Source organism: Clytia hemisphaerica, unplaced genomic scaffold (assembly GCF_902728285.1).
Source record: "Clytia hemisphaerica strain Z4C2 unplaced genomic scaffold, Clytia hemisphaerica genome assembly, whole genome shotgun sequence".
Taxonomy (NCBI): domain Eukaryota; kingdom Metazoa; phylum Cnidaria; class Hydrozoa; order Leptothecata; family Clytiidae; genus Clytia; species Clytia hemisphaerica.
The window spans coordinates 1,475,583-1,492,456 of NW_027103918.1; the positions used below are offsets into that span (position 1 = coordinate 1,475,583).

Here is a 16,874-nt window from a genome sequence, read left to right on the forward strand (position 1 = left end):
ATAAGTCTTTTTTTCAAAAACAAGCATACCTAACAATGAAAAAGGATAGTGAGAAAAAAGTGAAAAAGCTAAATTATTTTTTGAAAAGAACAATTTCTGAATTCCAAGAATCAAATATTCAGGTATTTTAGAGGGAAATATTGTCCTTACCTTAACCTTTCTTTCTAACCAGATACTTAACAACACCTTCAACGCCAATGGCACGTCTCATATCTAAATATGGAAAAGGAAAAGGTAGGCTTTATAACTATTAATGAGAACTATTATTAAAGAGACTTTCATGGAGAAATGGGGTTTGGTTTAGCACTGGAAAATTATAAAAAAGTAATAATAAAGTATATAACAGCCTTATTTGGTGTAAACTTTTATTAATGTAGATAAAATTGCTTTTAGATGCAACATTTACCACTAAATAGTCCAACAGTAAAGGAAAAATTAAGAAAAGCAATTAAAGTAAGTTTTTCATTTTTCATTAATATTTATTTCACAAAGACTAATAATAATCATTTGATATCTGACTATATACTCCAATTTTTTTTTGGAAAGGATCACATTGTCAAAGAATATCTCAAAATACGTGAAAAGTATAAGCATCAGAAAATCAGAAAACATATGAAAACGACTATTTAGACTCAATTGCACAGCTGGAGGTGAAATTAAAATCGAAAAAATAAAACTGAAGAAGAATTACAAAGAATCGAGATCAATTCCCTGTCAAAAGACTCCATTGCTATAACTATTGAAAAACAAGGAAGACAAGATTACATTTGAGCAGTTGAAGAATGAATTGTTCATAACCGATTGCCTGCTAAAGAATTTGATTGGATAAAAACAATCATTATAAATTTCATAATTACCAGTTCCTTGTGCCAATCGAATCAATTGAATGTAATCGAATAAAATTACAATTTTATTGTCAAACACAAAAGAATTGTAATAGAATATTTCCCAAAATTTGCGGTTTCAATCTGTTTCAATTGTTGAATTTAATTTCATCAATGAAATGCTACCCCAAATTTAAGTCCGCTTGTATTCGATTGATTGATCATATTTGACTATATGTGACTCTCCAAGGGATTTTAAGGTCCCCTCTAAGTAGACTTTAAATCACTCCCTTGACACATTTGTTTGTCAAGAAGTTTAAAACATCCACCACCAAAAGCACGATTTTGATGTTAACATCATCCTGCTAAAAAAGACGAAAGAGCTGATTTAGAGATCCAAAAGAGAGAAAAGTTGTTATTGGAACAACTCAAATAGTCAATGAGTAGAAGACAGCAGATTACCAAATCAACGATGTTGTCTTGTAGGCCTGTTTTACTTGGAAACTACCTGGTACTTTTTAGCTTCATTAATAAAGTTTATGAAATGGGCCCTGATTACGGACTTATTAGCAGACACGTCGACAAATCTAATAAGACTGACCAGCATTCTGCTGAAAGATTGACCAAAGAAAATGTTATTTCAGCTCTTCGAGAATTGCCTTGGTCATATGGCACTATTTTCTATCTGAAATTTGCCAGGCAAGGGTTTGATTCCTGGTGGGATCCAAAGTTAACACCGCCTCAAAGAATGGTCAAATCATATTTTATTCTCAAATGCTTTCAGAAAATGGTTGGTTCTTTCAGGTTATACCTTGAAAACTCTATTACTGCGGACTCTTTTTTGGTTCAAATCTGCATAAGCTTTTCTTGCCATCAAAACCCTTTGCCCCGTGGCGTTGGTCTCTATTTTAGTTTGGTGAGATTTAATTTTTGGAAATGAAGATGAGTTTTCTAAGCTCGAATATGTTCACAGTGCTTGAAATCTTCGCCATCAAGACCAACGTATCCCAATTTGTTCATCTCGTAACAAGGCTAACAAAAGCTATTGGACTAATCCAAAGTCTTTTAGTGGGAGTGATCAATCAATCACATGATTGGACATTGCATTAACTATTGTCCAAGTTTCAAATGGTCGACGAATTGATTGTGGAAGAATTCAAGACTCTTGGAATGATCTTTTAAAAAATGAAGACATGTACAAGGTAACTATCACGCAGTTGAGACTTTTAAAATGGTAAATCCAGGAAAATTCAAAATATGAAATGTTGATTTAAATACCTTGACTTTGTCCTTTGTGTACCTTAAGGAAATAAATTTTCGCGGGGATTATATTTCGCCTTTTTCACGAAATATAATCCCTCGCGAAATTTTTAACCCTAAAAATTCTTTCAGCTCAGAAAATCTCTTAAATGAGTCTCCATTACTACAATGTCTCTATAACTCGAATAAATTTTCATTCCTCGAAGCGGTTCGAGATGTGGAGGCTCTATTGTACACACAAAATCTCGTAATCAAACTAACGAAAAATGTGAAAATCTGAAAAAATTTACAAAATCGCGAAATTAAATCCTCGAGAAAAGTTACAGTCCAAGTTATTCGCGAAAATAAGTCACGCAAAAATTAATTCCCTTAAGGTTTCAAATTACAAGTGTAGTATTCCCAAGCCTCTTTAAAGCAGAAACTTTAGCAAGTTTTGACCTTTCTAAATAATACTTCACAAAAGTGTCGATCTCAATTTTAATGTTATTTTTCAATTTACTGTGACATTTTAAAAAGTATTAATGAATTTTTTATTTCAACTCTTTGAGTAGGAGAGCGCACCTGTTAATGTTATTATTACTATAGGAGTATATTTTGAAGGTCTATTGACTTCTATGAAACAATCTAATTCAAATTTACAGTTCATCAATAACGGTCTTTTTACATATTTTCTTAAAGTAGAGCTTAGCCCGAGGGCTACCTCTCACTTTCCATACACAGCATTCATCCTTCTCATTCTTCGTTTTCTCTTTAGCTTTTTCATGCCATTCTTTAATGGTTTCACGTTCTTTCTTGGAGAAGTCATCTGTTACACTGAAATTATCTTCGTTTAGTTTATGGACTGAGGCCATAATTCTTTTCTTGTCTTCTTCATTGGCCAACGTTACTTTCAATGGCCGCCATCTTTTCGTCTTGAACATATCATCCTTTCGAGCACCGATTCGTTCTGCAGTGACAACATTTATCTTTAATCCCATACGATTTCCTACAACTTCCTTCACGTAATCTTTGTCACCGGCCCGCTGTTCCTCTTTATTCTCATCTTTATTTTCACCTAAATGATGGACAATGATGTTACATCTAGTTAAGTTCTTCCAGCGATCTTCTTCTCTTTCTTCTTTTTCCTTTTTTATAAATTTCTTGATGATAACCTCCTGTTTCTTCACCTCTTCCTTTGTGATATCTGCATATGTTGCCCGTTTTGGTTCTTTAGCGACGTCTTCTTTGTTCATAGCTATAAGTTCCTCCATTTTCTTCCCTAGATTATGCAATCTAGTGTTGAAAACAGATTCAAATATTTGCTGACCTCCATCTTGACATTCTGCTTCCGTTATTGTTTGCGTTATTTGGTTACTTCTGACTCTTTGCTTACTTGTTTTGATTTTTTCCAAAAGTATTGGCGTGACTGTAACACATTTTTTACATTCCAAGCATCGGCTTTTGTATTGCAGACAAAGCTGAATTTGGTATGCGGGAAGCTCCGAACAAGCATAATGAACGAATCTCTGGCATTTCCTACATTGTAACATGTCATTATCCTTTATTATTTCATTCGTGAAGCATTTATTGGCGGTACAGGATCCATATTTTTCAGCCTTTTCAGTGGATTTTTCATCGATTGTTGCCATTCTTTTTCATTCATTCGCCAGAGCGTGGCCGTACATATTGTATTTGACGTCAATTAATTATCTTCATGTTGATTGCGATGTGAGCATAATTCGAAAATTAGAACAAGAAGTATCGAACTATTCAAAACGTGTTGCATTCTTGATCAAAGGGTCTATGCAAGGCTGTCCCAATTCACACTGCTTTTACCCTAAAAGATTACGGTCTTGGACTAGTGTTAAAACAATGGAATGTAGTGAAGTTATGTACACTGAAGAAGATACAAACTAGCGACTAACCATGCCAACCTGTAATAAAAACCCAATTTACATTAAGGAAGAAATAAATAAAAAACAGTAAAAAAACAACAAAAGGAAGTCATAAGCTGAAGACCGAAGTCTGAGATCAGGTGCGGTTATCTCGAGTAAGCATCTCCTGCCACTCTAGAGTCACCTGTCAGTTTAACAAGAAGAAAGAAATTAAAACCTAGGCACAAAGTCTGACCATACATACAGTTAAGTACAGTTAAGATACAACATTGGAAAACAAGTCATACATAGACCATTGCATAATATCTACAAATCTAGTTGGCTGCGTCACTGACACAACAATCATTGAGCAATATTATCTAAATACAGGAGATCATCTTCCAATCACAACGATCCTTGAGCTACCTTACGGCCATGAAAAAGCTGAGAACACTGACAGTAACCATCTTCAAAATGGAGATTTCTTACCAAGCTTTGTGTGTAAAAACCAACGTTTTATTGAACTATACAGCAATATTGTAACAAATGAACTAGCAAACTACACCATAAAAACCAACCTCTCTGAAAGCATCAATGATTTACACACCATACTCAAACACTCAGCTTTAAAAGCCCACTTCGATCTTCACAACGACCGACAGTTTCACTTTTTTCAATCCAAACCCTGGTGGAATGCTGAATTAGCCACAAAGAAAAGAACACTTCAGTATTTTTTCAACACATGGAATGCAGATTATTTTATAAAAGACACTGTATCACATTCCAGGTACCTTTTTGCAAGAAAAGACTTTCGAAAGTGTGTTAAGAAATTTCAAAACCAAGCAACAACTAGTCACTACGTTAACGTTGATAAAATAAAAAACTACGAACCAAAGAAATATTGGCAGCAGATAAGACAATCTAGAAAGGTTGAACAAAAACTTTTCACAATCAACAATAAAACGGTTGTATCAGAAATTGCAGAAGAATTCAAGGATCACTTCAAATCTATACTTAACAATCCAAGGGTCCCCGACATAAACAATGATGATTCAAATGAAAAACTTGAAAACCTTGAAACACAAGAGGATGAGGTGTTTTATGTTACATAAGAAGACATCAGAAAGGCAACAGCGAGTTTAAACAATGATAAAACGTACGACTCTCATCATCTGAAAGCCGAACATTTCAAATATGCTCCAGCCAAATTACACCAAACACTGGTAACTTTGACAAATTGCATCATGAAAAGCCAAGAATTGCCCTACTCAATCTCAACCTCAATCATCATTCCCTTGGTCAAATCGTACCAGAAACCTCTCCATGATGGAAATAATTACCGAGGCATCAGTCTAACCCCAATCACCACAAAGATTATTGAAAAACAATACTCAACAAACGCCCTAACATCAAACATCACAATAACATGCAATTCGATTTCAGTATAAATTCTTCAACAATCCATGCAGAACTGTTTATAAAAGAAACGATTCAGAATACAATACAGAGAATACACCCATCTATCTTTGCAGCCTAGATGCAGAAAAGGCTTTTGACACATGTAACTGGATGAAGCTCTTCACATCTCTTCACGAAAAGTCGACTGTTCCAAACACTATCCTCAAGTTCCTAATAAAGCTTTACCAACAGGGGGACGCCACTATCAGATACAGAGGAGAATGCTCTGATAAATTCACATTCTCTCAAGGAGTTAGGCAGGGATCGATCCTGTCTCCTTTCTTCTACAACCACTATACCGAACAACTAATAAGGGATCTTCAAGACATGAAAATCGGAACCAAACTACCAGGAGGAGTCAACATATCAGTAATAGCCTTTGCAGATAATATTATTTTGCTCAGTCCGAACCTGAAACAGCTGCAGAGGATGTTAGATAAGTGTGTCGTCTTTGGGAAAGAACATTGGTTGAAATTCAATAAATTAAAAACCCAGTTTATCATATCAGGATCGAGCCCGATCATAGACTCAAGGTTAACTCTCGATAATGATACGATTCGACCACAGAAAGAGCTCAAGCACCTAGTTTTTAAATGGGGGACTTTGAAAAACATCTTGACCCTCGACAGGCATATCCATTCACGTCTCAACGACCTCTGGGCTACCACACCATCCCTCATCTCATCAGGAACCAGATGGGTTCACCCTGGGACCATCGCAACCATTGCTGAGAGTATCCTTGTACCAAAGCTTCTATATGGATTAGAATTGTCAGAGATGACCAAATCATTTGAAAAACTGGTAAATACCCAATTCCGAAATTCAGTCAAATCACTTTGGGGAATTTCTAGACAGGAGACCCGTCATGTGTTTTTTTATAATTTGATGTACACAAGACGGGTTCGAGCTGCGAGTCCAATATTGGACTCACATTTTTTACAGTGGGAAATTCGAATTTAGCGCTGTCCTCACTTACTAAAATAAAAACAAATTCCAGCCCATACCATGCTATACATTTCGCCATCAGTTCATCAAAGAAGAAATCATAGCATGGATTCCCAGGCTAGGGAATTTCAAAACACTCAAAGAATGACTTGAACAAATTTCGTCAACCATTAAAGCCAGAAAGCTAGGCTTACTACAACAGCTAATGAAAAATGATGCCACGAAACATTACCTTCTCAACAGTCTAACAACGGAGTTCACCTCACCCACAATTACCGATTTCGTACAGTTATGCAACGAATCTGAATTAAATGTCACCAGTGTCCTTCTCGGAAAGAAAGTCGACATCAAAAATGAAAGTAAATTGAATGAGGAATCAAAGGACACAATTGTGGATATTCTTGAAAAAAAAAACAATTAAAATAGGTTGAAATTGAAAGCTCTAATAGAAGCGAATATTGTTAGGAACTAAAATAATTTTTGGACCTACCTTTGGAGGTCCTATAAATTAACCCGTGTTCGTTCGTTCGTTCGTCCGTTCGTTACTAGCTTTTCTCGGGATTGGCTCATTAGTTTTTCCTAATTTTTGGCACAAAGATGCAAAATGGTAATGCCCAAAATGTGACGGAGCCCGATTTTCGAAAAAAATTCATTTCCGGCCGAAAATGCCGGAAATATGCCGGAAAAACCGGTTTTTTGGCATTTTCTCGAGATTTCATCATTAGTTTTTTCTGATTTTTTGCACAAAGATGCGTATTAGCAATGCCTAAAACATGGATTAGTCCGATTTGTGAGAAAAATTCATTTCCGGCCGAAAATGCCGGAAATATGCCGGAAATCGCCGTTTTTGCAGATTTTCATTGGACTTTTTCCTAACATTTCTTTGTTTCTTCACAGAGAAACGTTATGGATAACAATGCCCACTGTCAAGCATGTTTCAATTGTCACTAAAACTGATTTTTGAAGCCGGAACTTTCTAAAAATCGCCGGAACAGCCGATTTTCCCCGGAAAAACGGTACTTCTTGAATTTCTCGAGCTTTACTTTATATTTTTTTATGAAATTTTGCACACTGATGTAAAATGACAATACCTAAAAAGTGACGGAGCCCGATTTTCGAAAAACATTTTTTTTCCGGCCGAAAATGCCGGAAATATGCCGGAAAAACTGTTTTTTTTGCATTTTCTCGAGATTTTATCATTAGTTTTTTCTGATTTTTTTCTCAAAGATGCGTATTAATATTGTTCAAAACATGGCCGAGTTTGATTTCAGAGGAAATTTTTTTTCTGGACGAAAATGCCGGAAATATGCCGGAAATCGCCGTTTTTCTGGATTTTCATTGAACTTTTTCCTTACAATTGGTTGTTTTTTCATTCAAAAACATTATTAATAGCAATGCCCACTATCAAGCATGTTTCAATTTTCAATAAAATTGATTTTTGAAGCCGGAGCTATTTAAAAATCGCCGGAACAACCTATTTTTGCCGGAAAGACAGTATTTCTTGAATTTCTCGAGCTGTACTTTATATTTTTTTATGAAATTTTGCACACTGATGCAATATGACAATACCTAAAATGTGACGGAGCCCGATTTTAGAAAAACATTTTTTTCCGGCCTAAAATGCCGGAAATATGCCGGAAAAACCAGTTATTTTACATTTTCTCGAATTTTCATTAAAAGTTTTTTCTGATTTTTTGCAGAAAGATGTGTATTCGCAATGCTCAAAAAATGGCTGAGTTCGATTTTTGAGGAAATTTTTTTTCGGTTGAAAATGCCGGAAATCGCCGTTTTTGCAGATTTTCATTCGATTTTTTTCTTGTATTTCTATGTTTTTTCACACAAAACATTATTGATAACAATGCTCACCATCAAGCATGATTCAATTGTCAATAAAACTGATTTTTGCGACCAGAACTTTCTATTTATTTTTCCCCTAAAACCCTTCCCTCTCCCCCCATCAACAATCAATGATGAATTTATTGTGTTATGCATTTTCGCTAAACGCTACAGTTTTTGACTGATTTTTTTCTCCTTGCATTGCGATCCAACTTTCATCATCAGGTAGGTCCATTCAGCATCTAGCTTGTTTTATTCTTCATTTGTTCTTGGCCAGATGTCAATTTGACTATTTCAAATTTTATCATGCCTAGTATAGTATTCTAAGTCACAACCTCTGCTAAAAAATCTCACGTCTGTTTGTGTCTCAATTCAAGTACAAATATTCTTCTTGAGTCCCTACCATCCTTTAGATTTGGCTTCTTGAAATTTCTTGTCCGACTTAGACTTACAGCACTAGTTAGGTAGCTACTATGGTTTCTAGTTTTTATATTTTCAACTTTATTGCTTACGATTTATAGTTTATACTTAGTATATTTTGTTCTTGATAAGTCTGACCCTTACAACTCAAATCGCATAATTTCCTCAGGTTTTGAAGATCGTTTTTAATTTCTTGGGTTTTCTTATTTTTACCCATGACGCCCCTACAATTTCTCAGATTTTGTATTTTGAATTTTTTGTCCGACTTCGACTTTCAGCACTAGTTGTTAAGGGTCGTAAGGTTACTATTTTCTTTACTTTATTGCAAACGACCTATAGTATGTTTATATTTTTCATGGTATGCAGAGGGGTTCTAGGTCCCCCCAGAAAATTTAGCCCCCCTCCTAAATATTAGGTACCCCCTGACATAAAACCTCTCAGCCTCCAGTAGAATATAAATATAACGGGACAGATGTTTAAAAACTTTCTTGATATAAAAGTTGGACTAAAACAATGAATCTGTGGATTGAAAGCAGAAAAAGATTACTCCCAATTTTAAACAAAGCCAGCTCCCAGATCTTTCACATGCAGTTGTAGGTCCCCCCCAGCAATATAGGTACCCCCTAAAAAATTAAATTTTGCCAGCCCCCAGCCAGAATATGGTTAAAAAAAAATTAGGTCCCCCCCTAATCTCTGGGGGGGTTCATACCATGTTTTTAGTATATCTTTACGAACCCTGATCTCTCTTTCTTCACACACGACCGAGACAGTGCTATACCTCATTCGTTGCACACAATCTTAGGAAACTTCCCAAAGTCGCAACACCGTCCAACGTTGATTTATCACCCAGCATTGATTGAGTACACTCCAACCTCTCAAATACCTCGCTGGAACTTCGGTAAAGTCGACTGGGACCGCTTTCGGGACTTAACTAGAGATATGTGTACTGACCTTCCTGATTTCACCGATATCAACACGTGCTATTCTGCATTTCAAAAGAAACTCTCCAAAATTGCCAAGCGCTCGATTCCACGCGGCTTTAGGAAAAATTACATACCTGAATGGGATGACACTTGCGAAAATCTATCGTCCCAGCTCGAGGAGGCAAATTCATTAGAAGACAAAACATCTCTATCAAACCAACTGATTGATCATCTTGACACAAACCGCAGACAACGCTGGATAACAACCGTCGAAAACGTTGATATGAAGTCTTCGAGTCGTAGAGCGTGGTCAACTCTCAACAAGCTTACGGGAAGGAAGAACGTATTGCCCAACCCTAACTCGATGAATCCGAACTCTGTGGCGTCTTGCTTACTCTCCAATGGCAAGTTCAAAAATCCGAACAAAGAGTTCACCAGAGACATTAATCGCCAACTGAAAGAAGCTTGGTGCTCTCCCTCTGTTGATCAAAACCTGTGTAGTGAGTTTTCTACCGATGAGATGTTCTCAGCCATCAAAACTCTTAAGGCTTGGAAGGCTCCTGGTGTCGACAATTTACATCCCGAATTTTTCCTCCACATGGATGATACGTGTCTTGACTGGTTACGCCAATTCTTCAACCACTGCTTGAAAACGATATCCGTCCCCAAAATATGGAAACTTTCTAAAGTCGTCGCCGTATTAAAGCCAAAGAAGCCACCTGATAATCCAAGCAGCTACAGACCCGTAAGTCTTCTTTGCATCCCTCTGAAACTCTATGAACGCTTGATTTATAATAGAATTCAACCAATCACTGAATCTTTTCTTCCTAACAAACAAGCTGGCTTCCGTCCAGGTCGATCATGCCTTGACCAAGTTGCTCTGCTTACTGAGGACATAGAACATGCATTCGATCAGAAGCTCAAGGCCGGTATTGTGCTCGTGGATCTCTCTGCAGCATATGATACAGTTTGGCATCGCGGTCTGACACTTAAACTGTTAAAAACGATTCCTAGCCGTCAGATAGTTTGTGCCATCATGTCAATGATATCACAGCGTCGCTTCCACGTCCATATTGGTGGAAAGAAGTCCCGCTGTCGCACCCTTATCAATGGTGTTCAACAAGGGTCTGTAATCACTCCATTACTCTTCACTATCTATACACATGAATTACCACCTACCGTTAGCAAGAAGTATGTGTATGCAGACGACCTTGCTTTGAAATCCACCCACAAAGATTTCCCAGAGATTGAAGAGGACCTTTCCAAGGATGTTGACTCCTTAAGGACATATTTCACAAATTGGAGACTCAAATTGAACACTGGTAAAACTGTCTCGAGTGTGTTTCATCTCGCCAACCGGAAAGCCAATTACGAACTTAACGTGACGACGAATGGTGAGTAATTACGCTTTGAAAGAAACCCAGTCTACCTTGGTGTTACGCTAGATTGTACCCTTTCTTTCAACCAACACCTTACAAACGCCTCCTCCAAGGTTACAAAACGTTGTAATCTTCTTAGAAGACTCGCTGGTAATCGCTGGGGCGCGGACTTCACTACCCTCCATACAACCGCTCTAGCTCTCTGCTACTCCACAGCAGAATACTGTTCTCCTATTTGGAGCCACAGCCCTCACTGTAACAAGATTGACGTTTCTTTGAACAGCTGCATGCGAGTGATAAGCGGCTGCATCATATCGACCCCCACTGAAATTCTACCTGTGCTCTGCGGAATTGCTCCATCTGACATCCGTAGGAAAAAAAACATGCTAGATCTCAGAAACCGTGCTCTTTCCGACGACCACATGCTTGACATCGTCGCCAACAACCCGCTACTTAACGGCAGTTTAAAAAGCAGATCTCCACTCTCAAGGAGGATGCACTCACTTGCTGCTGACAACACCCTCAAACTTGGGCCGATGCAAAATGGCGCCAACGCTGGAATGATTCAACTCACCAACTGAAACAATTTATTCCGCTGCCCTCGAACAAACCACCTGGTCACGATCTAAAGCGCCACGAATGGGTCCTGCTAAATTGCATACGTTCGGGTTACGGTCGTTATGGTAGTTTTATGCATCGTATTGGTCTGAGCAATAACCCTGTGTCTGTGGTGACACAGACTGTGTCTGTGGTGAAATACAAACTCCTCAACATGTTTTAGTTTGCCAAACGATGTGATATTAAAGCAGTTGACAATGACTTTCGAAATTGGATCAATTCAAATAATTTAGATATTTAATCTATTATTTATTTACTATTTATTATACATACTCATTTATTTGTCTTCCTATCATACGCATATATATGGAGTCAAGAAGTATAAAACCTTCAACTACTTAAAATGGAAACAATAAAGACAAAACTCACAAAACAAAAAGACAATATAAATACAACAAAAATCTAGAATGAACATTGACAGAAAATCAATCCGGTTGGAATTGAAAAGGAAAAAATGATGACATAGACATCCATCAATGCAAAACTAGTGATCTAAAGTGACTACAAGGAAGAAAGCGACTCAATATGAGTTAAGATGGAAAGAAGTAACTCAATATGAGTCAAAAAATTTTCAAGAAAACACATTATCTGTTCCTCAGTTTTCGACCTACAGTCGAGCACTGAGCGATCTTTTCAAGTCATGTCTATACAAAAAAGAAAAGCAAAAAGACCTATCGAATGAGAACATCATAATGTTCCACCGCAGAGTAAGTTGTGTTTTGAATCTATCAAAGCAATTAAAATAATAGAAATCTTCAAATCCCACGACATCTAAAAACTCGAAAACACGCAAATGAAATTCCCTGCATCATTGATCTTGCAACGGTATAAATTGAGACTTGAAAATGTTATTATCACTTAGTAATGGGATGGCTGCAGAAGAGATGCTTCGAATATTTAATTGGCATAATTAGCGAGATTAGATTGATTTCGTTAGGGGGTCTTAACTGCAAATGATAAAGTGCGCTGGACGAGATAAAAGCTAAATTGGCGAAGCAAGGCGTAGAAATCTTAAACGCAACGAGATTTGGCGGGAAATTATTTATACTAGTTTATGAATTTACTTTAGGCGTACAAACTTTCGCGAGCAGAAAATTTCGCGAGATCGAAAAATTGCGAAATTTGCGACATTTACTTTCGCGAATTTGAGGGGAAAATGTTTTTCGCGAGCATAAACTTACGCGAATTGTTGGATAAAAATGACAATTTGCTAATAAAAATTGCCTTTAAAGTGAAAAAAATCCTTAAAAACGCTAGAGGTGGTTGCTCTTTGAATTAAAAAATAAAACACATCCGCTAGCATTAGCTTTTTAGCGAATACACAGTAGGCCTGTTAAGAATTTTCAAAGACATTTACTTTCGCGAAAAAGGCCTAAATTAGCAAAATTCGCTGCTCGTGAAAGTTTGTACGCCTAAAGTCTTTTGTTTTGAAGAGAACGGCAAGGTAAGGCTTTTCCTTTTGGCCTATGAATGTGCGTTTTTTGCTTAAGATTAGGGTCTAATTTAAAACGTACAACAAAGTTAATCTTGGCGAGATGTTTTGGTGATGAACGATAAATTTTGATTTTAGCGAGAACTAATTCCCCTAAGGTATATACCTTATTGACTGGAAAAAATCTAATAACCGTAATCGTAGATTACGTTATCGTAGAAAGTTTTCGAAGTTATACCTTTGTAGTATCATAACTTAGCCGTCCGTTGGTTCTTGAATATTAGCTAGAGATGAGCTTGGGGGGGGGGAGCTAGGCAAAATGAGGTTACGGGTATGTGCCGCCCTTAAGGGTGCCTTTTTCAATCTTTAAAATCCCACTAAGGGTCGTAAAAATCACAAAAATCTAATTCTAGATCCTTTATTTCGGGGTTTTTCATTCCTTCTAAGGGTCAGTTCCAGTCCCTGCCCTCCAAGGGCCCCACTGCCAAAAGTTGGGCGGCACATACCCGTCATCTCACAAACTTAGTACCCCCCAAGGAGATGGGCCTTAAACTGTTCTCAATTTGTTCTTATGTTTTGCCAAATCTTTAGCTTTGTGCTCTTATATGTTATAAAATTGTTCTTACAAAAAATGGTAAAGACAAGAAAACACCCCTGTCGCAGTGCCCCGGTAGAACTATTTCGCTAAGTGGGGATAAATTTTTTTATCAAAATGCCAATGGGGATAGAAAATCTATTGTTTCCAGCTCGAAAATTCCAGTGGGGGTGGTTTTAGAGTGCAATTCTTTACATTCAGTTTTCAATGGGGATAAAATCATAGAGCAATTTCGCAGTGTGGTTGGGATTTTAGGATATTTTTTCCACCGGGGACGATCTTTTTGGCCTATTTTTCCACCGGGGTGGGGTGGTCCACTGGGTCTGTGATACAGGGGTGTAACAAACAATAACAAAGACGTTGATCAGGTATAAGACATTTGAGTCTGAAATATAGATACGACCCCATTACTCGAACAGTTCGAAAATCGAACTACTTGAACTTAAGCAAACTTTTGGAAATTTTCAATAATTTGTGACCAGTTCGAGGAGTTCGCTTAGTTCGAGTGTTTAATTTATAAATTAAGCGTGTAATTCAACAAAATCTTCTAGAAAAGAAATTAGAACGAAAAATTCACGAATTATGGTACGACGTAAATGTATTTCTGGGTGTCATAAACAATCATGGCCGCATCTGGAACTTATTGCGATTGTTCGACTGAGGCGTTTGATCAAAAACAAGTTTTTCGAAAGAAAATTGATAACCAACTTAACACGTGGATTTGTTTGTAAACGTTGCATTTCAGTAGTAGAAGGCATACGGTACAGTGATAACAGAAAGATTGTTAGTTTAGGCGAGTTGAATGATGATATTGTTAACGACATCAAATATTTACGTAAACCACTGACATTGCCAGAGCTAATACAATATAATCCAACTACTTGGTTAAGCGCTAGACCAAAATCTGTACAGGAGTACACCAAATCGACATGCGGACTTCATCCAGGAAGTAGCTTGTTAAAGGTAACAAAAGCTGCCTTCCAAATCGAATTGATGTACGGTGCACGCGACAAACGCCTTGTGTTGCCTTTGTCATTTCTCACAAATCTGGTGTCCACTCAGATGACGCATTCAAAAATGTTGTGTTCAATGTTTGGAAATTTGACACCCGGTGGAGGTTACACCCATATGGCTACATGGGTCAACAAGGCCACGCAGGCCGTGCCAATCATACCGGATGTTGACCTAACATATGCTGCGGACAACCTTCAAATCATTGGCAAAAATTGGCATCTAGAGGCCAACTCATCTCAGCCGGTCAGTGTCATCACAAATCACATTTACAACATACTTCGTGCTGGCACCAATCTTCAGTTTAACGACACATACCATCCGCGGGTCTGGTTCCCCAAAAAATCGGACGTAAAAGAAATTTCAATGACGCCAGACGAGGAGAGTGTGTATAGAGCACTGCGTTTGGAATTTATTGAAACAAGATTGAAACGATTTAACGAAAACAAAGAAACAAACGAATCGGTTGAAAATTGGGCTGGTCTGATCAAACGCTCACGCACAGTCAAGTACTGCACGGCATGTTATTGTGAAAATGACAAAGATTTCTTGGTTTGTAATAATTTTCTCTGTATATTATTTTAGTTTGTAAATTGTGTAAGATTACTGTAATCAGATTAACTTTAGGAAGTTAATTTTACAAGCCTAAAATTTTGGGAAATTTGGTGTAACTTTTTTTATTAGGTGTCGTGAAGAATGTCGCTTGAATTTAACTTATTGATCATAATTCTATAGCCCTGTTCTACTATATTTTATAGGGTGGAGTTTATATTTAATTTAATAATAAAACTTTTAGGTTTGCAGATACTGTTCAAGTCCCCTGGAAGGCGTCCAAATTTCCCTCGATGCAACTGGAGAAAAGATCACGCTAGGAGATTACTTCCCCAACATAGAGAAACCCGTTGACGCTAAACCTGATATTTGTGTCTGTGACCCAACATTCACAAATCCAAATTCGTATGTTTCTGTGTCGGAATTATTGCGAGAGATTGGTCGTAGGACGGGTAAGATGCTTATTTTTTTTTCTGAATATGAAATTAGAAAAGCCGTCCAATCTAGTGTCCATTTTAACATTATCGGAAAGCGGAAAACGAGACTATATAGTATACTGTGTATATTTTTGAAAGTGTTGTAGCATGCACACAATTATCACAAGTCTTTTACCTCATAGGCATTTCACAGTACGGTAACGGTACTCGAAACTGGCTATTTCTAGAAGTTGACGGCACCATCTATAACATCGTTATTGAACTTATACAAAACGCGCTGACATGTGTGCAATGTTCAAAGAGTTTTCTGGGCGTTGACTGCTTTAACGTAAGTTACCATAAAAGTTTGTTTTCGGTAACCATTTTGTGATCACCAACAAATGTAAATGCGATCTGTGAATCATTCTGCCCTGCACTCGGCATCTCTTGTAAAAATGCGTTTACATTTTGTAGAAACATCCCTGTTGTGAAGGAAAATTTAGGAAGCCCACACACGACCGTGAGTTCGATTGGATTGTTCCACTGGCAGGACTTCTACATTTTGAGTTCAACATTTGCAAGGCTTTCTTCAAACTTAATTGGCAGGTACTTATTATTGAGTCGCTTAATAAAATTCAGTCTCTCACGAAGCTAAATTCACCCCGAAAAATCCGATGTGGGTATTGATTCGTTTTAGTATGGGTTTAGGCGGTTGGTCACATCATAGTCAAACGAGAACATGGTTTCCAATCAGGTACCCCAACTAAGGCTCCACTTATGGTATTTTTGTTTCATTTCTGTGCAATGGTATTCGGACCTCATATGTGTACGCTGCAAAATTGTCTCGTTAGGTATTTGGTCAACGCATTTGTGACGAATTGGGTTTCAAAACAGACAATGCATTGAATATGATGTTTAAATGCAAGGATCACCACAAGACGTGGCCGCTCCTGGAGTCAATTCTCTTCACTTTTCTTGAAGAATCAATATCACTATTCAAATCTAGAGACCCAGGACACTGTCAGTTCAAAAAACCTTGATTTTGGACACATACAAGCTTTTTCATTTGCAATCAATTACTTTTATTGACAGTCAGTGCGCTATATCGACTGTCAATGTCTAATTATTGACTGATGAAACCAATTCTTGACAGTCAAGTCGCTTATTTGACAGCCAAGTCATATTCTTGACTGTGATCAGTTTTTCTTGACTGTCAATAATTTATTTTCAGCAGTCAATATTTCTTGTTGACTGCCAAGCGTGTTCATTGACAGTCAGTGTTGGTATGTTGACTGTCAATGTTATTTTCATCGAATGGCATAAACCCACACGTTGATTTACATCTTGAGGAA

General features: G+C 37.3%; 1 protein-coding gene across 1 annotated transcript; it reads left to right on the forward strand.

Annotated features, from left to right (window-relative positions):
• Window positions 1–14,125: 14,125 nt before the first annotated feature.
• LOC136809684 (uncharacterized) lies at window positions 14,126–16,606 on the forward strand. The gene is made up of 5 exons (XM_067066228.1): window positions 14,126–15,106; window positions 15,351–15,558; window positions 15,726–15,871; window positions 15,997–16,128; window positions 16,374–16,606. The coding sequence occupies exons 1-5, from the start codon at window positions 14,126–14,128 to the stop codon at window positions 16,560–16,562; spliced, it is 1,656 nt and encodes a 551-aa protein (XP_066922329.1). The 3' UTR covers window positions 16,563–16,606.
• The last annotated feature ends 268 nt before the right edge of the window (window positions 16,607–16,874 follow it).